The following is a 24,470-nucleotide window of genomic DNA, read 5'->3' as shown; positions in this document are numbered from 1 at the left end:
ACTTGAGAGATAACTTCCTTCAATGACTTTCGGAGGAAAAAAAAAAAACCAAGCAGGTTTAAAGAACCTAAAGAAAATAAAACAATTTTAAACACATTCTAGTAAGATATAATCTGAAAATCATGTTTTAACTTTTTATCATATTCTCAGCTATACAGAATCATTTATTTTGAAGATTTTTAGACTGCTGTTAATTTGAAATCTGTTAATCATATTGTAGAATTTGGTTTTTAAAAAAGATGTTTCTAATTGGATTTTTTTAAAGAAGAATGGAATTTGGTCACTATTTTCTGATAGAACCTAAGCTTTTTGTGGTTCTTAGTGTCCTCTGTAAAACTCAGTGTCAAAGTAATCAACTTTGAGGTTTTCCCTTCTAATCTGCTTTATATTATAAGCCCTTTAGGAAATGGGAACCTGGTGAATATACAATGAATTGTAAAATATTTTAATGTGTAATTTTTTCAACTGTGAAACTATGACTATTGGTTTTTGATGAAAACAGCTGCTGATAAAGTATTTTGTGTAAAGTGTAGTTCTTATTAATCAGGAAAATAATCAATGACTTGATTAGAATGTATATACCCTCTTGGATTTTATTTTAAATGGATTGGTGATTTTCACATAGGTAAAACACAGTCCATCTGTATTCTTTTTCCATCAAAAATTGAGCGATCTAGCATCATAAAAAAATTATGAGCAGCCTATCTGTTTTAAAAGAACCATGGAAATTTCACAACACATAAACTTGGATTTGTTTGTTAACGATTTTATAAATCCATTTAATTCCTATTCTGACCCAATAGCCCATGCTTGCCAACTCTTTGAAAAAAAAAAAAAATTTGATTTCCAGCATTATTTTAAAGTCAGCAGGTTAACCTTTTCTGAATGTTTTGACTTTTGTTTCTATGTCTACACAAACTGCAGACCTGGGCTGGACCCACATACTTGGAATCCACCTTAAAAATCGATTTTGATGTCCAAGACATCACTAAAATATTGAGTTTAAAGACCCTATGCGGCGTTAATGGATTGTGGTGCTTCTCCAATCTAAAAACAACTTTCATACTTCAGATGTTTTTGAGAAGAGGGGAATGTGGAAGGAGGGGGCAGAAGAAGAGGGGGAGTCTGTTTGAATGAATTACATTCTTCGTGCCCATCCTGCTCAGATGGGGCCCTTCTAAGGGAAGCCTTAGATGGGGCCTTCGAAAGACAAGGCAGAAAGCTGTGAGTATACTGTGCATACCAGGAGGGAAATAACTCTTCCTCAAGGATGGCATTGTGAGGGCTGAAGTATAAAACTCAGCATGGACAGGATCCTCAGATAACAATTATTGGTGACAGAGAAATACAGCTGGGCTGTTTTTTAAAATATAAACACAAACCATTTTTATTTTTTAATTGTTACATTAAAATTATAAATGTATCTTACGCGCCATGGCCTGGAAAGCCTTTTTTCTTTTCTTTACAAAGTTATTTTCATTTTCTGAAAAGATTATGGGGTTTAGCTCGAGATAACTATGGTCCTGATAAAATTAGATTGGTAACTCTACCTCAGAAGGTTAATAAGAAAAAAAAGTAAATGAGTCACAATTCAATACCAGGCTCTGATGTTACAGAAATTTCCAGAGCACTGTAGTTTAGATTTATAAAAAGTCAGAGTTGGCATGCCTTTTTTAATGGCATTGGAGACATTAAGAAAAAAATTTGGTTAAAATTTAATCATTGCTCCAGCCATGGAAAAGGCTACAGCGCCAGGTTTGTGGTACTAGGTTCTTGAATTCGGCATTCAAAATTAGCTGTCTTCCTTTTCGTTATTATTAGTGAAATTGGTGTGTGTATATCTGCACACATTTCTATTTGCCTACACACTGCTCGCTAGTCCTAGTCAAGAAATATCATTCATAAAAGGTGTAAGCATCAGGTTCTAAAGCTCAGAAGTGTTTAGAATTCATTAGGAGTTTCCCGAGTTGGGATGTTAGTTTTTAAATAAACTTATTTCATCCAAATATTCCACTTGATTAAGGTTTTACACTTTCTTTTTATCAGTGAAGCGTCGTTCCTTTTCCTTAGTTTTAGACATGTTAATATTACAGCCGTGCTAGTTAGCATAAAGTGACAGTTATGAGCCATAAGGAAATTTTCTCACTTTTTACACAATGACATATGAGTTTTAGTAGGCGGTTGGTGGGCGGGGGGAGGGGATCAGTCCATTGTATGTTTAGTGTAGTTTAGGTAACTGATTTTCACTACCAACAGTAGACTCCATTCTTCATGTTGGTAAGTATGGAAAGGTTTTCTTAATGCATTTTGTAAGCCAGTTAAGTCTTAAATCTTATCTGAAACCTTATTTAATCTGTCACTACAATAATTTTGTGGTTATGCTAAGAGCCATGTATATTTTTAGGTGATTCTTATTTTTGTTACTCCTTCTAGGTTAAGCAAGGAGGAAGAAAAATTTCATTGTTTTATATTTTCTCAAAATATCTTTAATAAGACTAAACTTATTCAAGTATGAATTTACAAATGTAGTCATGATCTATCAATTTCATTAAAAAAAAAAAAAAAGCCCCTATCACATTTAATATATGTTCTGAAGAGTGGTTGGAGAGCTTGGACTTCATGTGGTTTCTAGAAACGCTTTTGGCTACGGAACCTAAGTCAAATACAATTGATAGTTTTGATGTGATTCAGTCCTCAGACTTCCTTGGGTTAAATACAATCTAAAAGAATATATCCTTTTGGAACGTAACGCTTTACTATCTTGAGGAATGTGGCATTACCAAAAGAAGACTACAAGCACATCAAATGTTGACTTTGGAAGCTTCAAAAACAGCCCCTACCACCCTCTTTTGGCCCCTTTTAATTGTAGCAAATCTATTTCTATTTTGTCATTCAATGAATTGAAGTCCTGTGGTATACTGCATTCATTAGGAGAAAAATGTTTTTACATATTCTTTTACTGATGGCCCAAAAAGGTTTGACACAGCAAGATGCATGTGTTATTGTACTGAGAATATAGAATAATACAGTGTCACTAAATTTAAGACCTCTTCCCAGTCTTGCTGTTCCTAGCAAGATGTTTGGCCTGTGACTGCACTTACTGTTTGTGCTCATCAGAAACTGTCAATGTCTGCTTTTCTTTTAACTTTGCAGTCTGTAACATCACGCTGTTTATTAAAAAAAAAAAAAAAAAAAAAAAAAAAAAAAAAATGACTGGTGTCTAAGCAGTCCTTAGTGTACTACATATTTTAAACAAAAAACTGATAATTATACTTTGCCATTTTTTTGGAATACTTACAAGCAAACTGGTGTTGCTAATAATCAAAATTTAGCTGAACTTGAGTTCTGATCAGTAACAACTAAGAATAGTTGATTGAAAACCTGAAACTATTATGCCTTAAAAGCAATTTTTCTGCCCCAGTAAAGTAATGAATATTAGAGAAATATGTTTGAATATTCATTTCCTTTAAGCAAAAAGAATTGTATGTTTGTGTTTCAAGCAGAAACATACACATATACGTATGAATGTGTTTGTACGTGCAGACAGACTTTTTTTCAAGTCAGTTGAAGACCAGAACCTAGAAGTGAGGTTGGGCTAGAAGCAAACTGATTTTACTTTCAGTTATCGTAAACCTTGCAAAAGGGGAGTCTGTACTTGGACCAGTACATACATGTGAGTGTTGATACTCTGTACTTCTAAGCAATTAACAGCAAATGATTGCTCACATTTTGTTTCTTTGCCAAATGGTTTGCGTGACTTTGAATTAACATTATTCTAAATGGACTTTGTTCTTCAAGCATAATGTTCCTCTTTCCTGAGATGAGGTTACGAGATGAACCAAGTAGCCGCACTGTATGAGTGGAAAACTGGTAATTGCAACACTAGGTTTCACACTTTCACACACTTTTTAGGCTTTAGACGAGTGGTTTTGAATTTGTTAGGAGAAAAATCCCAAGAACTGCACGTTGTTAGATGGGTGTCAAAACTTACTAAGAAATGGAATAGAGATCTGCCCTTTAGAAATCTACAGAATCTCAATTTGTAGAATGATTTAAAATATGTGTGCCTACATCTCTTTTATTTCAGGAAAGTCTTTGGTATATACAAAATAATTTACCGCAACCTTTTAAGCAGCACGTTCTGAATCTTAAATGCATATTATATTTCGCCAAGACAAGGGGAAGGAATGCTCTCCTACAGCTCCCTACGCTAGCCCTATAACCGGCTGTCCAGTGAAAGGTACCAAGGCTGACTGAATTTATTTTATTTTTTAATGAGAATTGTATATATTTAAGGTGTACAACATGATTTGATATTCATGTACAGCAAATGATTATAGTCAAGCTAATCAATGTATCGTCTCCTCACATTGTGTGTATGTGTGTCTATGTGATGAGAATACCTGAAATCTTTCTTAGCAAATTTCCAGTATTCAATATAGTATTCTTGCCATAATCGTGCTGTACGTGAGATCTCTAGACCTCATCTTAAAACAGAGTTTGTACATTTTAATTAACATCTCCCCATTTCCCCTACCTGACCACACCCCCAGTAATCACTATCTTACTCTCTGCTTCTATGTATTTGACATTCTTAGATTCCACATAGAAGTGAAATGCAGTTTTTTCCTTTCTGTGTCTGGCTTATTTTACTGGCATAATGCCCTCTGGGTTTATCTGTGCCGTTGCAAATGGCAGGATCTCCTTTTTTAAGACTGAATGATATTCCATTGTGTATATGTATACACACCTCACATATGTGTGTACAGTGTGTGTGTGTAAGATCACAGTTTATTCATCTGTGAATGGACTCTGGTTTTTTCCATATCTTGCCCATTGTCAATAATGCTCCAATGAACAGGGGAATACAGATGTCTCTTGGAGATAGTGATTCCATTTCCTTTGGATACATACCCAAAAGAGGGATAAGGCTGACTGAATATTGAAACTTAGCAAAAAAAATTTATCTAACATTTTTTGAGCCCTTTTACTAGGTGCAAGAAACTAAGGTGTTTTATATACTCTACCTTGTCTCTTCCTTAACCCCATGAAGGAAGAGATTATCCCCATTTTATAAATGAGAAGAGAGAGGCTTGAACCTTCATTTCAGTTCAGCTGAACTTCCAGGGGATACGTATCTGAAAAGCTGTAGTTATGACCTATGAATTCAAATAAATCCTCTGAAACACATGCGTTTTCTACTATTCCACACTAGGAGGAGGAGAAAGTACCAAAATTGTTCATTACTTGTCAAGTCAATATTGCTCTATTTAATCATTCAGTCTCTTCAGTAATTTGTGATTTGAAATTAACTGCTAAAAGGCATAATATTTACTTGGAATCAAAATTTCTGTTTTAATTACATCTGCATATAAAAGTTGCTTCAAAGTCTCATTCTTTCTGTGGACCGTGATGTAAAACTTTTTTAGTAAAATGGGAGAGATACTTTGAGGCACATTGGTTTTCAGAACAAATACATGTTTTCAATTCCCAATTCAGCTTACTCTGGAAAGCACTTGTTGGGAGAGCCTTGTGACATTCATTAGTTAATAACCAGGGTTGAGTCATTAAAGTACAGATGTTTGCTGACTGTCCACGTGGGACTTTTCTACAATTGCAGATTATCTGAGATGAATGTTAAATTCCATCCAATACAGCTTCTCCCTACTTCACGTTTCTGGCCATCTCTCCCACCCCCACCAGAATGTGCACAAAGAAGGAAATGAGCTTATGGAAAGCATAATTAACTAGGAGAATGTTGCTGAAAGAAAAATTACATGGTATATGGCAAGGTTAAGTACAGAGAACTCTAAACTCAGTGCCATTTGCTAGGAGCAGCTTTCCTTTATCATGAATGGTGAAGCAAAATGGTCGGCCCACATTTTTTTGAAATTACCAGATTATTATCTTCCTAACAGTGAATGACCTGTTCTTCACTAAGCACTTTTTTGGGAAATGTTTTGATGTAAACTGTGTTGCATAGATCTAGGCTGGCTGTTCAGTACTCAATAGGTTAGATACCCTCCATCATTTACTTCCACGCAGACAAGTTCAGCTAGAGCTGAAATTAGATAAAGCACAGCTACTGTGAGCTCATTTCGCCATGTGGAGACAAAAAGCACTTCCTTGGCTCATGTGGAAAGAAATGTGGGGTAGAAAAAAGATGGTGAGTTTGTATGTATTCATAGAATAAATGGAATACATAGTGAGGCTTTTTTAAAATGTTTCCCAAAAGAAATGTACTTAGTTTGAATTGCCTCGACGTGGTTAGTTTGCGAGCAGGCGTCATTAGGTCCACAGGTGCAAAAATTGCAGGTATCTGAAGGCCAGGACTTTAATCTGGCCACTGTCTTCAGATCTTTCTGCTCCTTTCTTTGTCCCTCCCCACACTCCACAGTTTGAATCGATGCTGTTCCATATAAGGTACTTTGCCACCTACCTCATCTCTGAGTGCAGCGCTGTATTTTTCACACAGCAGGGACAGGTACTGTGTTAATCTCACCATGCCAACAATCAGGGCACCCCCTAGCAGAGTCAGTGAAGGCCGAAATAAACAGTGGAAGATAACCATCTGGTCGTACTTTTTTATGAGAATGACATCTTCAGATTGGCTGTCTGGACTGTAGAAGCATGAAAAGGCAGTCCCATTTTTGTGATCAAAGAATTCCTTTATGTCCAGCACACTGTTCAGCAAATCATTTCTATCTCGGTGGCACTTGGGTGTGTAAAAGCACTAGGAATATGGAAGAAGAAGAAAGATGAGGGCACTGTCCCCAAAACCAAGCATTTAAACAACAGTTTTCATTCTGAAAGAGCTTCAGACTGAAGCTATTCGTGGAGAGTTGCAATCTCAGAGGCTAATGGAAGCTGTTGTAAAGCTCATGGGGAAGTGTGGGCAGGAGGGCACAGAGTGATATGGCCATTTCCAGGCACTATGCAGAAATGTGGAAAGGGATTCTTAGAATACAAATATTTCAGAAGAGGCAGTGACCAGCTTCATAAGGACCACGCAGGCCCCCTTGGTCTTTGTCCATTCAACAAATATCTGCTGAGCTCACTATGTGTTGTCAACACCTATTAATGCCTCTATCATCTTTGTCTTGATTTCCTACAGTAAAATCTTTCCCTAAAGGATAGCATGTTGAAGCTTTTGCCCTAGGCCCACGGAGAGGGGTCCTACATGGGCTTTGGTTCCTGGGTGGCAGAACTAGTGAAGAAGGGATATGACAGCTGGTGATTTTTTTTCAAAAATGCCTGAGGTTTTTTAGTATATCCAGTAGGCACTCGAGGCACCGTGCTTAGGGTCTACAAAAATGTTTGAGACCTTAAAAACTATTGCATCCAAAATAGAAAACCGAGATCATCAGATTGATCAGTGCCTAAGTAAGTAAAGACAACAAAGCATAGTATGTCAGCTAATCTGATGCAACCTAACTTTCATAGTTAGGTGAGAATGTACACTATACATCATATGAACCAATCAAGAAATGTATTAAAATCAAAATTATAATAATTTCTACATTTATTTTGATAAGAAAAATTGCTTACTTGATGTAAGATGGGTTGAATACATTTTAACATTTTTGATACAATGGGGAGTTGGGCTTCCACAAGTAAAACTGCCTACAAATGACTATGTCCACTGGCTCAGCCTGTAAATTCCAGACACCAGTGTGTGAAATTGGCATGATTCCTTTCCATTCTATAACCCCCATTTTTCCTCCAAGAATGCCTTTAGCTTCATTTATCCCGATCTGACCACTGTAGGGGTGTTCACTGGAAGGAAACGGGTTTACTGCCAGAGATGGTCCTGGGTACTGCACTCTGCAGGGGACAGTCTGGCATGGAAGGGCAGCTGTAATTAGAACTCTTTAATTACATGAACTTGACATTACCTTGGAATTTATCTGGACAGCCTCTTCATTATAATGTAGGAGAGCTTTCTGACCTGAATGGGTGACGTTCACAAACACCTGAAGACATGGGTACTCGCCCCGGCCTCGGCAGCCTACACCACAGGGGAAAGCGCAGTCCATCCAGTCATCCGTGATATGAGTGTGGATGGTAGTACAGTTCGACTCTTCTCTCTGAATGCTTCAATTGCAAAAGATAAATGATCTTCACCCTCTAGAAAATTTACTTTTATAGTTGTAATGTGATAACCCCAGACGTGTCTATTTCCAGGGAATGTGGAACCATTACAGAAGGTACATAATGATTAGGGAACATTGAGATAGGAGAGAAACAACAGCATATTGCTAAGTTTCATCTCAGTTATGACCCCCTTGGCATATTTCTTACTACACCAACCCTTACAGCAATGGTTTTCAAACTTCAGAATCACCTGAGCGAATTTGTTAAGAGTGAAGTATTTGTGGATTCTAAGGCTTCACACCCAGAGATTTGGATTTAGTTGATCTGAGTTGAAATCCAGGAATCTGTATATTCAGCAGTATTTAAGATGCAGGTATTTGGCGAACCATGCTTTGACAAATATTACTGTAACCACATACTCAGAAATCTTATCCTCTTCCATTCCTTATCATCTCAAGATGCACCCGTTGGCCCGTCCTGATGAAAATGTGCCTTTGGAAGGTTCCAACCACAGTCAATGTGACCCTTAGTCAATATAGAATTTAGTAACAAGGTACAATTCCATTTACTCATTCTACTTCCAAAGAGGCAAATACAAATCATAGAAGGAATGTCTCAGAAAACTTACTGTGTTTTCACTGTCAGTAGGTTCCTTGAGGTGAGGGGCTATATCCTATTCATCTTCATGTTCCTTAGAGCAAGAAGCACCATGCCTCCCATATAGCAGAGGCTCAATACATGTTGTACTGAATGAAAGTTTGATTTGGAAAACATTCCTTGTGTATTTGCACACATACTACATGCACAGAATGTTCTAGGTGCCATGAGAAGTGGTAGACAAAATTCCTGCCCACGAAAATTTTGTGGTGGTGTTGAAAAGACAAATATGTATGAAATTGTTAGAGAACAAGTCCTAGATAAAGTAAAGGAGGGTAAGAAGAAATGCTTGACAATGTATAGGTCCATTCCTCGGGGCCCTCACACTCACACCCAGGTGGGTCCCTGACCTTATTTCCTGGTGACTTCAACACAAGGAGTCAGATTAGCAAATTCTAAAGTCTAGAATGTTTGAAAAGCCTCATTTAGCTGGATTCATACTGCTCTCCTGTTAAGATCTTTGGCCATAAGTAAACATTTTGCTGTATTAATATAATAAACTTGAGACACAGTGCAGTTTAAAATAATCCCAAGGCCCAGGGCATTAAAAAATCATTGGATTTTTTAAATAAATATATTTTATATATATTTTATAAATTTTATAAATAAAATGTTGGGCAAGTGAAAATACAAATATGAAAAATAAGGTTCTTTCACAGGTTTAACACCAGCTGCTTTTCCACAAAATTAAATTCTGGACTTATTTAGACTAGGCATCTTAAAATAATTCTTTAGAGTTGCCTATTTGTCTGTGTCAGAACTTAGGCTCTCTGAATCCTAATCAAATGCTGAACTGAGTGTGGTTGGAACCTTCCTTGAAGATTTCAGAAAGCTCCATTATGGAGAGCAGTATATTTCTTCCTGTGCACAAGGGTCAGGCCAGTTCTCTCAGGGAGAGCCAGGGACATATTTAAAGTCTACTTATTTATTTTTTGAAAGAGAGAGAAAGGGAAGGGCAGAGAGAGAGAGGGAGAAAGAGAGACTCCCAAGCAGGCTCTGCACTGTCAGTACACAGCTCAATGTGGGGCTCGATCTCATGAACCGCACCATCATGACCTGAGTTGAAATCAAGAGTCAGATGCTTAACCAATGGAGACACCCAGGCACCCGGAACCAGGCATGTATTTAGAGCTGGAAACATGAGCATGTTCTTTCAACAGCACTGTGTGTCTATTTGTCTACAAATAGACAAAATCCATCATTTGATTGAGAGATGATGGTCGAAGGGCGTGGGAGCAGGCCATCTTCCATGGAGCAAAACCACTCTCTGAGGTGGCACAAAATCACAAGGCAAGAGACAGATGAGAACTCACCACTCTTAAGCACTCGATTACTTTAAGCAAACAATTTCCAGAAATGCTTAGCAAAGTAAAATTTAAATACAAGCAACAGTTTGGTGTCAGGTTGCAGAAGGTATCCTCAAAACATCTCCCAAATTATCACATTTTAGAAAATAATCTGACCCGGACCTGCACACAAGCACTTATGCACATGCACACACATGCATGAGCACGCACTCACACACACACACACACACACACACAATTTATTCAGCTTACGTAGGTATGTGTAATGCAGCTAGATTGATGATTGGATGGGTGGATGGATGGATGGATGGATGGATAGAAGGAAGGATGGATGATCAGGTAGGTAGGAAGGAAGGTAGGTAGGTAGGTAGAGATAGGCGATAGATAGATATCTCTCTACATATAATGGAGTAATAGAAAAAGGAAGGTAGAAAGCTAGAAGTCAAGAGTAAGGTAAAGCATGTAAACTGAAAACCATAAGATCCCCTACAGTTATGAGAACTGGGCCACAAATTTCGCTCTGAGCTTCCTAGCAGCCAAAGCAATGAAGGAAGTATAACCACATATAAGTTTCCTGGTGTCTACTAAATAAAAGTAAGCTGGATGATGAGAAGCAGAACATGGTGATAATACCAGAGGGAAAATTCTCCTGAATGCTTCTAATAGTGGCACTGTGTTCTGTAGTGATGGTGACCTCCACACTATTGCCCTAATAGTAACTTAGGAATGGCAGGAGATGAATCTGATAAATGACAAAAGCAGGACACCTACTTCCTATTCTGTGATCCTTTTTCTTAACTCCTAGGCCTCCCTCTCCCTATTCTCCCTGGGCCTTCTATCACTCTTTGGCTAACAAAAGGGAAAGTGCCCCTTGCTGTCCCCCTACCCAATACTGCCCTCCCTCAAAGTACCCCATGTTGTAAAAGGTATCCTCCAAAATTAAACAGCTCCTCCCCTGCCCTAATGAAACCTCCCATCCCCCACCCCCATTGCTACAAACTTCATTTAAGTATTAGGAGACCAGGAGTCTTATATCAAAATGACAGGCAAGTTCTTTACTGGCTAGGTGACCTTGGGCAAGTTACTTGGACTGAGCCTCAGCTTTCTCATTTATAAAATGAAAATTAAGGGGCACCTGGGTTGCTCAGTTAGTTAAACATCAGACTCTTGGTCTCAGCTCAGGTCATAATCTCACAGTTCCTGAGATCAAGCCCCACGTCAGGCTCTGTGCTGACAGTATAGAGCCTGCTTGGGGTTCTCTGTCTCCCCACTTCTCTGCCCCTTCCCTGCTGGTGGTCTCTCTCTCCCTCTCAAAAATAAACATTAAAAAATAAAAATAAAAAAATAAAATGAAAATTAAAATGATAAAATAATGCTACCATGATAGGTTTGCTATAGATTTAAATAGGATAAAATATAGTATATTTTGGCATATAGTATATATTTAATAAATGGTAACTGTTATTTGCTGTATTTAATAATGAATAAAACAAAAGGGAAGAAACACTTATTGAGCAACTACTATGTGCTAGGTAGATATTGTCAAACTCAAAAAACTCAGAGTTAAATAACTTTTATTATGTTCACATAGAAGACTTAAATTAACCCTTCCCTATGATATCTGCTTGTTAAAGGAAGAATTTATTCCTTCCATGCATATCTAATTTATGGATCAGCTGTTGGAAGTACTTTTCAAATTGACAAGGGGGAGTGGTAAAGGAGTATCTTCCACTTTGTTACCACACCTTTCTCTACACCCAACTGCCTCCCAGCACTGATAACGAAACAGGTGATTCTATCATCCCTTACACAGTGGTCAGGAGGGCTGAAGAGGCCAAAGCCAGCTTCCTCTTCTCTACCACTGTGCTTGGATCTGATCCGAATTGAAAATTCTGGGTCTCCTTTCTATGTTTCTTACCTGAGCATGAAAGGCTTTAGGATGGTAATTCCAAGCAAGAAGAACATGAGGACTGAGAAGCCCATCATTGCAAAGCCCAGCAGCAAGGCTCGGTCCTCTCCAGCACTGGATGGCAGCTTCTTGTGCACATCTGGTAAGTCTCCATCATCGTGGTCTATATTTCTATTTCTGCCTGAGGCAGAAAAGGCTGTCCTTTGGAGGAAGTAGGAAGGAGATATTTCAATAAGCCCATAGAGAAATGGAAACATATACCAACCCATGGTGGGTGGAGGGATGATCCCATTTGCTGTCCACCTCAGGTTTGTGAGCAGGTTCAGTGCAACACCATGAAATCCCATGTTCAGAGCTTGGCTAAAAGTCCATCTAAACAAGCTAAAATTATGTGTTATAAAATGTAATATAATATAATATTTCTTACATATAACAAACAATCATAAGGAAGTCTTTAGAGATCTGTTTAATCAATGACTAGGAAAGAATTGCCTGTCTGTAGTTTTCATTTGTATTATGTGAATAAGTATTAGGAGCTTACTTCTCTGTCAGGTATACTGCACATTACCCATGAAAATGATTTTTACACTATTTTATGAGTTCCATATGTAAAGAATGACTTAAAAGGTTTGGAATTAACAGCATCCAGAAATAGTAGGATTTGACTTGTTCTTTTATATTCAGCTGTTGGAAAAGCAGCATATCTACTATGGGGCTTGGTGACCCATGGTCAGTCCACTCAGAATAATGAAGCCTTCACTGCTGTTTTCTTTCCCCTCACCCCTCATGTCCTCTCTGTTCACTCACAGCTCTGTGTGAATGGTCCTGCATTTCTTCTCTCCTTCCCTCTGTTCTGTACCAGCAAAGGATGCGATAAATTATTTCACAGTGGGGGGTCCAGTGAACAGTAAAGTCCAAAACAAAAGTTGCTAACTGGTGACCCACGGACAGCATCCAGCCCACAAATGTGTTTTGTTTGGCCTTGTGTGTGTGTGTGTGTGTGTGTGTGTGTGTTCAATGTGGAATTAGTTGCTAACAATTTAAAAATCATGAAATTTCTCATAAACTGATTACTAGCTTTTGAAAATATCATAAGATCCCATACTCCTGCCTATGAGCAGCTGGCCAAGCCAAACAGAGGCTGTCCCCATGGACAGGGATGTATTCTCCAATTTGCCAGAGTCCCACCACTTCCTATGGTCAATGTCATTGGTTTGCTACTCCTTGCTCATTAGGCATATGAGTCCCAGAGGTATTTCCACTTTAAGAGTCTTATCGAAATCTTAAGCCAAATGAATGCAGCTATAATAGTAGAAATTCAGGCACCATCAAGCTGCTTAAAAAGCTTACTAAAAGTTAAAGCTGAGTAAAAACGCTGTCAAGGGAATTGCTACTTGCTTTCTTCCAAAAGTATATTTTATACTTTATCCCACATCCTTCTCCTTTCTCTCCCTAGCTCCTCTTCTCTCTGGCAACATCTTCAGAATTCAAAGAGAGTGAGGGGAATGTCAGGCTATCCAGGATGTTCCAGGAGCCTACACCAGGAAGCACTGGCTTCAGAGGACAGCAACACTCCCTGGTTAATACTACTCTGAGTTCAAGACCTGGTTTGGAGATTTTTAGTCTCCTCTGATATTTCACTCACTTTCAATCATGCCACCCTCAGAAAATGGGAAGAGGAAAAAACTTTTTTAATGAAATTTGAGCCAGCACATTTTATAATTTGTGAACAAGTATGATAGATTAAGAGTTTCAGCCATAAACTAAGATTTGGATATTTTGTGGGTTTCCAATACCCAATATCCCATCTTTTCCCTCATGTTCTGAAACTAGATTTTAGTTGCTTCATATTAAGGCATCCCAGAGGTTTATTGTAAGATACCCATAGAATCTACACATGAAGAGGCTTATTATAAGGCCTCTGCATTTCTCATATATTGATTTAACAGACCCAATTATAATTGTTGATATAGAAAACTGGCATAATTTCAGTGTGCATGGGAAGCATCTACACAGGGGACACCTTTGATCACCTGACCCTGGTGGCCAAGAGGCTGCTGTTCCTGAGTGCCACTGGAATGTAATGATTAGAAAGACAAGTTCTTGGTAGGCCACCACCCCCCAAGGTACTGCACAGATAGCAGACTATAATACACAATCTTCCTGTGAAAAGGGACTATCTCCTTAGCCTGGAGCTTCAGCCTAAAGTACAGGCTTCAGGTTCCCTACACATCTAGAGGCTAAGGAGGCACTCCCAGGGAACACAAGCAGGGATACACAATCCCTGCACACCCTCTTGGTCTTGCTGTAGCTTGACAAGACCTCCCAGAAAGGAGCTTATACACTTGTCTGGAGCCCCAGTTTTTGCAACTCTCATCTGGGAGACACTTCTAGATCACTTTGTCTGAAGGCCAACTAGGTTTCCAATCGCAGCCCCTCAGGACTGTATATATTTGCATACTTTTACAGCTGCTGCCTGAGGGTCTGGCTTCCAATCAGCCTTAAACTAGGTGCTAAATGAAATTCCTTCCCTTGGAACACTGACAGGTTTTAACACACCCTCAACAGCTGGGACATACAAAGAATAAATCAGGCAGTTTAGACAACCACAAAGTTTTGAGAAACAACCAAGAGCTAGGGAAAGGGTGAACAAGAACATTTATCACTTACACAAGGCCACTCCTTCAAGACTGAGAGAAGTAGCTGTTTTGCCTAAACAAACACAGAGTCAAGTAAAATGAGAAAACAAAGAAATATGTTCCAAATGAAAAAACAACACTAAACCTCATGAAAAGACCTTAATGATACAGAGATAAGTAATCTACCTGATAAAGAATTCAAAGTAATGGTCATAAAGATGCTCACCAAACTCAGAAGAATGAATGAATAAGGTGAGAACTTGAACTAAGAGAGAGAAATTATAAGAAAATACTAAACAGAAGTCACAGAGCTGGAAAACACAATAACTGAACTGAAAAATACACTTGAGGGGTTCAAGAGCAAACTGGATGAAACAGAACACATCAGCAAGCTGGAAGACAAAGCAATAAAACTCATCCCAACAGAGCAACAAAAGAAAAAAAGAATTTTAAAAAATGAAGACCACTTAAGAGACCAACATCAAGTAAAATAACATACACATTATAGGAGGTCCCAAAAGAAGAGAGAGAAAATGGGACAGAAAAATTACTTGAAGAAATAATATCTGAAAAACTCCCTAACCTAAGGAAGGAAACAGACATCCAGCTCCAGGAAGCCCAGAGAGCTCCAAATAAGACAAACAGAGATCCACATCACGACACATTATAATTAAAATGACAAACATTCAAATAAAGAACTTAAAGAAGCAAGAGAAAAACAAATTGTTATGTACAGGGGAAACCCCATAAAGCTCTCAATAGATTTCTCAGCAGAAACTTTGCAGACCAGAAGGAAGTGGCCTGACATAGTCAAAATGTTGAAAGAAAAAAAAAAATTCCAACCAAGCAATACCCGACAATAGTATCATTCAGAATTGAAGGAGAGATTAAAAAGTATGCCACATAAGCAAAAGCTAAAGAAGTACATCTCTCCTAAACTGGCATTACAAGAAATGTTAAAGGGATTTCATTTTGCTGAAAAGAAATGGCACTAACTAATAACAAAAAAACATACAAAAAAAAAAAAAAAAAAAACCCTCACTGGAACAGGTAAATATAAAGCAAAGGTAGTGGATTGATCATTTATAAAGTGGTAAAATGAACTAAAACCATAATAATTAGTTAAGAGATACGTAAAATGAAAACATGTAAAATGTGATATCAAAAATATAAAGTAGGGACGGGGTGCCTGGGTGGCTCAGTCAGTTAAGCCTCTGACTTCAGCTCAGGTCATGATCTCGTGGTCCGTGAGTTCGAGCCCCACATTGGGCTCTGTGCTGACAGCTCAGAGCCTGGAGCCTGTTTCAGATTCTGTGTCTCCCTCTTTCTCTCTCCTCCCCCCGCTCATGCTCTCTCTCTTCTCAAAAATAAACATGAAAAAAAATTAAAAAATATAATAAAGTAGGAAAAGAGGAGTAAAAATGTAGTTTTAGAATGTGTTCAAATTTAAGTTGCTATCAACTTAAAATAGACTGTTATAAGATGACATGTGTGCACCTCATGGTAACCACAAAGCAAAACCTGAAAGTAAATACATACATACAAAAATGAGAAAGGAATGTAAACACAACACTAAAGAAATTCATCAAAATATAAGGAAAGAGAAAAAGAGAAGAAAGAAACAGAGAGGAACTATAAAAACAGCCAGAAACAATTAACAAAATGGCAATAAGTACACACTTATCAATAATTAATTTAATTGTATACATACTAAATTCTCCAATCAATGTGGAGTGTCTGCATGGATTAAGAAAAAAGAAAAACAAGTCACATCTATATACTGCATACAAGAGACTCACGTCAGAAGACACACACAGACTGAAAGTGAAGGGTGGGAAAAAGACATTTCATGCAAATGGAAATAAAAAGAAAGCTGCTGTATGTATACTCATATCAGACACAATATACTTTAAACAAAGAATGTAATGAAAGACAAAAAGGAGCACTACGTAATGATAAAGGAGTCAATCCAGTCAGAAGATATAACATTTATAAATATATATGCATCCAACATAGCACTAAAATAAAGCCAATATTAATAGACTTAAAAGGAAGAAATTGACAGCAATGAAATAATAGAAGACTTTAACACCCTACTTACATCAATGGCTAAATCATCCAGACAGAAAATCAATAGGGAAACATTGGCCTTAACACATTAGACCAGATGGACTTAATAGATATATTTAGAACATTCCATCCTAAAGCAGCAGAATTTATATTCTTCTTAAATGCACATGGAACATCCTCCACGATAAATCCCATGGTAGGCCAAAAACAAGTCTCAATAAATTCAAGAAGACTGAAATAATATTAAGCATCTTTTCTGACCACAGTGGTATGAAACTAGAATTCAATACAAGAAGAAAACTGAAATAACTACAAATACATGGAGATAAAACAACATGTTGTTGAATAACTATGGGATCATAGAATAAATCGAAGGAAAAAATTTAAAGATACCTAGAAACAAATGAAAACAGAAATATGACACACTAAAATCAACAGGATACAGCCAGAGCAGTTCTAAGATGGGAGTTCATAGCAGTATAACCTATCTCAAGAAACAAGAAACTATTTAACTTCATACCTAAAGGAATTAGAAAAAGAAAACAAATGAAGCCCAGAGTTGTAGAAAAGAAAAGAAAAATTATAGGCCAATATCCCTGATGAACATAGAAGTAAAAATTCTCAACAAAACATTGGCAAACTGAATTCAACAAAACATTAAATGAATTATACACCATGATTGAGTGGGATTTATTCCAGGGATTTAAGGACAGTTTTACATATACAAATCAATCAATATGATACACCACATTAAAATAATGAAAGATAAGGGGCACCTGGGTGGCTCAGTTGGTTAAGCATCCAACTTCAGCTCAGGTCATGATCTCACAGTTCATGGGTTCAAGCCCCATGGAGCCTGCTTTGGATTCTTTGTCTTCCTCTCTCTCTCTGCCCCTCCCCGACTCATGCTATGTCTCTCTGTCTCTCAAAAATAAACTTTTTAAAAAAATTTTTAATAAAGATAAAACCATATGATCATCCCAACAGATGCAGAAAAGGCATTTGACAAAATTCTACATCAATTTATTGATAAAATCTCTTGATGAAATGGGTATGGAGGGAAAGTACCTCAACATAATTAAGGCTATATATGACAAGCCTACAGTTAACATCATACTCAGTGGTGAAAGCTGAAAGCTTTTTCTCTAAAATCAGGAGCAAGACAAGTATGCCCACTTTTATTCAATATAATATTGGAACTCTTAGCTACAGTTATTAGGCAAGAAAAAGAAATAAGAGGCAAACTGGAGAGGAAGAAGAAATACCATCACTATTTGCAGATGACATGGTACTATATATAGAAAACCCTAAAGACCACCAAAAAACTATTAGAACTATCAAATGTATTTAAGAAAGTTTCAGTATGCAAAATTAATATACAAAATCTGTAGTGTTTCTATACACTAATAACAAACTATCAGAGAAATCAAGAAAATAATCCCATTTATGATCACAACAAAAAGAATAAAACACCTACGTATAAATTTAACCAAGGAGGAAAAAAAATCTGTACACTGAAAACTATAAGACATTGACTAAACAACTTGAAGAAATAATAAATGCAGATATCTTGTGCTCATAGATTAGAAGAATGAATAGTGTTAAAATGCCCATAAAAACCCAAACCAATGAGATTCAGTACAACCCCTATCAAAATTCCAATGGCATATTTCACAGATATAGGACAAATAATTCTCAAATTTATATGGAACCACAAAAGACCCAGAATAACTAAAACAATCTTGAGAAAAAAGAAAAAAACTAGAGGTATCACACTGCCTGGTTTCAAATTATATTGCAAACCTAAAGCAATCAAAACAATGTGGTATTGGCATAAAAACAGGATTATATAGTCAATTAATTTACAACAAAGGAGACAAGAATATACAGTGGGAAAGGGCAGTCTCCTCAATCAATGGACAGCTACATGTGAAAGAATGGAACTGGACCACTATCTTACATCATATACAAAAATTAACTCAAAATGGATGAAAACAGGGATGCTTGGGTGACTCAGTTAAGCATCCCACTTCGGCTCAGGTCATGAGTTTGAGCCCCACATCGGGCTGTGTTCTGACAGCTAGGAGCCTGGAGTCTGCTTCAGATTCTGTCTCTCTTTCTCAAAAATAAATAAAATTTAAAAAAAAAATTTGTTTTAATGGATTAGAAACTTGAATGCAAGACCTGAAACCATAAAACTCATGGAAGACAACATAAGCAGAAAGCTCCTTGACATTGGTCTTAACAATGTTTTTCTGGATCTAACTCCAAAGAAAAGGAAAACAAAAGCAAAACTAACACACAGGACTATATCAAACCAAAAGCTTTCTGCATGAGAAGGCAATCTACCAAATGAGAGAAAATATTTGCACATCATATATCCAATAAGGGGTTAATATCCAAAATATATAAAGAACTCATACAACTCAATAACAACTTTAAAAATCCAATTTAAAAAAATGGGCAGAGGGCACCTGGGTGGCTCAGTCAGTTAAGCATCCAACTCTTGATTTCAGCTCAAGGCATGATCTCGTAATCATGAGATGGAGCCCCATGTCAGGCACAGTGTAGAGCATGGAGCCTGCTTGGGATTCTCTCTCTCCTTCCCCCTCCCTCACTTGTTATATCTCTCTCTCTCTCTCTTACAAAATAAATAAATAAACTTTAAAAAAAAACCATAATTAAAAAAAAATTTTAATGGGCAGAATATCTGAATATTTTCCAAAGAAGACATACAGATGGCCAACAGACACATGAAAATGTGTTCAAAATCACGAATCATCAGAGAAATGCAATTCAAAACCATAAGGAGATATCACCTCACAACTGTCAGAATGGCTAGAATCAGAAAGATAGAAGTAACAAGTATCGGTGAGGATGTGAACTGTTGGTAGGAATGTAAATTGGTGCAGCTACTAGGGAAAACAGTGTGGAAGTTTCTCAAAAAACTAAAAAGAGAACTACCATATGATCCAGCAATTCTACTACTGGATATCTATCTAAAGAATATGAAACACTAATATGAAAAGATAGGTGTACCCCTGTGTTCATAACAGCGTTACTTATAATACTAAGATATGGAAACAACCTAAGTGTCCATCATTGGATGCATGCATAAAGAAGATATAGAAGATATATATTGGAATTCTACTCAGCCGTAAAAAAAGAATGAAATCTGGCCATTTGTGACAACATGGATCAAACTCAAGGATATTGATGCTAATTGAAATAAGACAGAGAAAGACAAATACTGTATGATTTCAGTTTTATGTGAAATCTAAAATACAAAACAAATAAAGCAAAACCCAGACTCAAAGACACAGAGAACAAGTTGATGGTTGCCAGAGGGAAGTTTGGTGTGGTGGCGAAATAGGGGAAGATAATCAAGAAGTACAGACTTCCACGGGCACCTGGATGGCTCAGTCATTTGAGCGTCCAACTCTTAATTTCAGCTCAGGTCATGATCCCAGGGTCATGTCAGTCTCCATGATGAGCGTGGAGCCTACTTGGGATTCTCTCTCTCCCCGCACCCCCCCTCTCTTAATTAATTACTTAATGAATTAGTACAAGAAGTATAGACTTCCAGTTATAAAATGAAAAAGTCATGGGAAGGAGCCAAGATGGCGGAACACCATGGAAGTTTTTTGTGTGTCTCGCGTCCATGAAATATAGACAGACCAACACTAAACCGTCTAACATGCCTAGAAAACTGGAGGATTAACACAACAATCTGCACAACCTGAACCACAGAATTCAGCAGGTACGTGGCACAGAGAGGTAAACTTGGGGAGAGAGAAGCCGGTGGCAGGCAGGGAGTCGCCTTTGCAGGCAGAGAGAGGACGGAGACTGGGTCAGGGGAGAATATGGGAAAAGCACCCCTCCCAAAAGCAGCTGGAGAGAAAGTGGAAAATCGGAAATAGCCACAGGGACTAAACTAAAAAGGGAGAAAGGAGAAAGGAGAGGGTTTAAATTCCATTAGGACTGTAAACAAGGGGAGCGCAAAGGCTGCAACTCTGCAGCTCGATACCTGGCAGTGCTCTGGTGGGAAGGGCGAATCCCCAGGAACAGAGTGGGGTCTGGGAGGTTCTCGGGCCACACGGGGAAAAGCGGTTCCACTGCTGGAAGGACATTTGGTAGAGACTGTTGAAGCCACCTGGTCCCAGCAGACCCCAGAAGGCGGCCACATTCGCTGGTGCTGGAACAAGGTCATTAAGGGTGAAGCCTGGTGCCAGATGTGTGTTGTGATTTTCCACAGTCCCTGAAAAGCTGCTGCTACACTATCTCACAAACTTTTTCTGGGGCGGGCTGGCACCTGGCTGCAGTCTCGGGGCACCGGCAGCAGCAGGGTCCAGCAGGCGTTCCTGGGTACAGCTGGCATTCGGCCATTGCTCGGCGAGACCCTCCCACAGAGGGGCGGAATGGGTCAAAGCCTCAGTCCTTTGGAAGTAAGGGGCCAGGGAAAACAGCCTCATCTGAGATAAAACTTGGGAGAGAGGTACTGCCTGGGGCTTGGTCACGGACAGTGAAGAAGCGAAGAGCGGACAAAAGCTGAAGACAGGATGGGTGTGCGATTGCTGATCCGAGAGAAAAATTCCCATACTAGAGACTGGATATCTGGATGATGCCATTTCACCGCTCCCGTGCATGCGCATACATATCTACGAGCCCTGCAACAATCCACCCCACTAGGCTAGCAGCGCCATCTAGTGGAGAACGGAGCTGTTTCACTGAGCCCCGCCCAACTGGGCCAACCTCGCTCTTCAAGAATACAAGTCTCACCACCGGCTTAGTTTATGGACTATAAAGCGCTACATAGACTGACTTCTAGGGGAAAACAAAGTAATTTCAGTCCTATTTCAATCTGTTAGCAGGTCCATCTATTCAATTTTCTTTCTTTTTTTTTTCTTTTTTCTTTTTTTTCTCTTTTACACATTCTTTTCCTTGAATACAGAAAGAAAAAATTCATTTTATTTTCAATTTTTATTAAAAATATTTTTCTTTAATTTTTTACTATATTTTTTACTTTTGTGTAAATTTTTTCCAATTCTATCTTAGTTCCATTATTCTATCTTAATCTACTTCAGTGTATTCACCTTTTCAAATTTTCAAACAATTTCCTTGTTTTCTTTTTTCTTTATCATTTCTTTTCTTTTTTTTGAATGCAGAAAGTGAAAAAACTTCTTTTTTTTTTCAATTTCTTTGAATTGAAATCTTTCAATTTCAATTTCAATTTCTATTAAAAATATTTTTCTTTAAATTTTTTACTATCTTTTTTGCACTTATGTAAATTTTTTCAAACTCCATTTTACTTCCATCATTTTATTTTAGTCTACTACAGTGTATTCACTTTTTCAAATTTTCAAACGATTTCTTTTTTCTCTTTTTTCTCTTTTTTGTTTCTTTTCTTTTTGAATATAAAAAGAGAAAAAAATTCATTTTTATTTTTAATTTTTATTAAAAATATTTTTCTTTAATTTTTTCCTAATATATTTTTTACTTTTGTGTAAATTTTTTCAAATTCTATTTTACTCCCATCATTTCATTTTAGTCTACTTCAGTGTATTCATTTTTTCAGATTCTCAAATGATTTTCTCCCCCCCCCCTTTTTTTCTCTAATCTGTCAAACCACTTTCAACACCCAAACCAAAACACACCTAGGATCTAGCATCATTTATTCAATTTTTTTTCTGAATGTGTGTGTTTTTAATTTTTTAATTTTAATATTTTTTTAATTTTAATTTTTTTAATTTTAATTTTTCTACCTCATTAATTCCTTTTCTCCCTTCAAAATGACAAAACGAAAAGGCCTTTGACAAAATCCAGCACCCTTTCTTAATAAAAACCCATGAGAAAGTCGGGATAGAAAAAACATACTTAAAGATCATAAAAGCCATTTATGAAAAGCCCACAGCTAACATCATCCTCAACGGGGAAAAACTGAGAGCTTTTTCCCTGAGATCAGGAACACGACAGGGATGCCCACTCTCACCGCTGTTGTTTAACATAGTGCTGGAAGTTCTAGCATCAGCAATCAGACAACAAAAGGAAATCAAAGGCATCAAAATTGGCAAAGATGAAGTCAAGCTTTTGCTTTTTGCAGATGACATGATATTATACATGGGAAATCCGATAGACTCCACCAGAAGTCTGCTAGAACTGATACATGAATTCAGCAAAGTTGCAGGATACAAAATCAATGTACAGAAATCAGTTGCATTCTTATACACTAACAATGAAGCAACAGAAAGACAAAGAAACTGATCCCATTCACAATTGCACCAAGAAGCATAAAATACCTAGGAATAAATCTAACCAAAGATGTAAAAGATCTGTATGCTGAAAACTATAGAAAGCTTATGCAGGTAATTGAAGAAGATTTAAAGAAATGGAAAGACATTCCCTGCTCATGGGTTGGAAGAATAAATATTGTCAAAATGTCAATACTACCCAAAGCTATCTACACATTCAATGCAATCCCAATCAAAATTGCACCAGCATTCTTCTCGAAACTAGAACAAGCAATCCTAAAATTCATATGGAACCACAAAAGGCCCTGAATAGCCAAAGTAATTTTGAAGAAGAAGACCAAAGCAGGAGGCATCACAATCCCAGACTTTAGCCTCTACTACAAAGCTGTCATCATCAAGACAGCATGGTATTGGCACAAAAACAGACACATAGACCAATGGAATAGAATAGAAACCCCAGAACTAGACCCACAAACGTATGGCCAACTCATCTTTGACAAAGCAGGAAAGAACATCCAATGGAAAAAAGACAGTCTCTTTAACAAATGGTGCTGGGAGAACTGGACAGCAACATGCAGAAGGTTGAAACTAGACCACTTTCTCACACCATTCACAAAAATAAACTCAAAATGGATAAAGGACCTGAATGTGAGACAGGAAACCATCAAAACCTTAGAGGAGAAAGCAGGAAAAGACCTCTCTGACCTCAGCTGTAGCAATCTCTTACTTGACACATCCCCAAAGGCAAGGGAATTAAAAGCAAAAGTGAATTACTGGGACCTTATGAAGATAAAAGCTTCTGCACAGCAAAGGAAACAACCAACAAAACTAAAAGGCAACCAACAGAATGGGAAAAGATATTTGCAAATGACATATCAGACAAAGGGCTAGTATCCAAAATCTATAAAGAGCTCACCAAACTCCACACCCGAAAAACAAATAACCCAGTGAAGAAATGGGCAGAAAACATGAGTAGACACTTCTCTAAAGAAGACACCCGGATGGCCAACAGGCACATGAAAAGATGCTCAACATCGCTCCTCATCAGGGAAATACAAATCAAAACCACACTCAGATATCACCTCACGCCAGTCAGAGTGGCCAAAATGAACAAATCAGGAGACTATAGATGCTGGAGAGGATGTGGAGAAACGGGAACCCTCTTGCACTGTTGGTGGGAATGCAAATTGGTGCAGCCACTCTGGAAAGCAGTGTGGAGGTTCCTCAGAAAATTAAAAATAGACCTACCCTGTGACCCAGCAATAGCACTGCTAGGAATTTATCCAAGGGATACAGGAGTACTGATGCATAGGGGCACTTGTACCCCAATGTTTATAGCAGCACTCTCAACAATAGCCAAATTATGGAAAGAGCCTAAATGTCCATCAACTGATGAATGGATAAAGAAATTGTGGTTTATATACACAATGGAATACTACGTGGCAATGAGAAAGAATGAAATATGGCCTTTTGTAGCAACGTGGATGGAACTGGAGAATGTGATGCTAAGTGAAATAAGCCATACAGAGAAAGACAGATACCATAT

The 24,470-nt window shown here is 37.7% G+C and overlaps 1 protein-coding gene across 1 annotated transcript in view; it reads right to left on the bottom strand.

The window, feature by feature from the left end:
• Window positions 1-2,982: 2,982 nt before the first annotated feature.
• Window positions 2,983-24,470, bottom strand: part of KCNMB3 (potassium calcium-activated channel subfamily M regulatory beta subunit 3) — a 31,416-nt gene continuing 9,928 nt past the window's right edge. Inside the window, 4 exon segments of the mRNA XM_049629582.1 lie at window positions 2,983-3,142; window positions 3,144-3,167; window positions 7,896-8,094; window positions 11,977-12,168. Of these exon segments, the coding sequence (XP_049485539.1) occupies window positions 3,098-3,142; window positions 3,144-3,167; window positions 7,896-8,094; window positions 11,977-12,168 (460 nt within the window). The 3' untranslated portion in view covers window positions 2,983-3,097.

Source organism: Panthera uncia, chromosome C2, assembly GCF_023721935.1.
Source record: "Panthera uncia isolate 11264 chromosome C2, Puncia_PCG_1.0, whole genome shotgun sequence".
Lineage (NCBI taxonomy): Eukaryota > Metazoa > Chordata > Mammalia > Carnivora > Felidae > Panthera > Panthera uncia.
The sequence above is the reverse complement of the archived record's forward strand: the minus strand, read 5'-3'. Positions and strand labels throughout refer to the sequence as shown.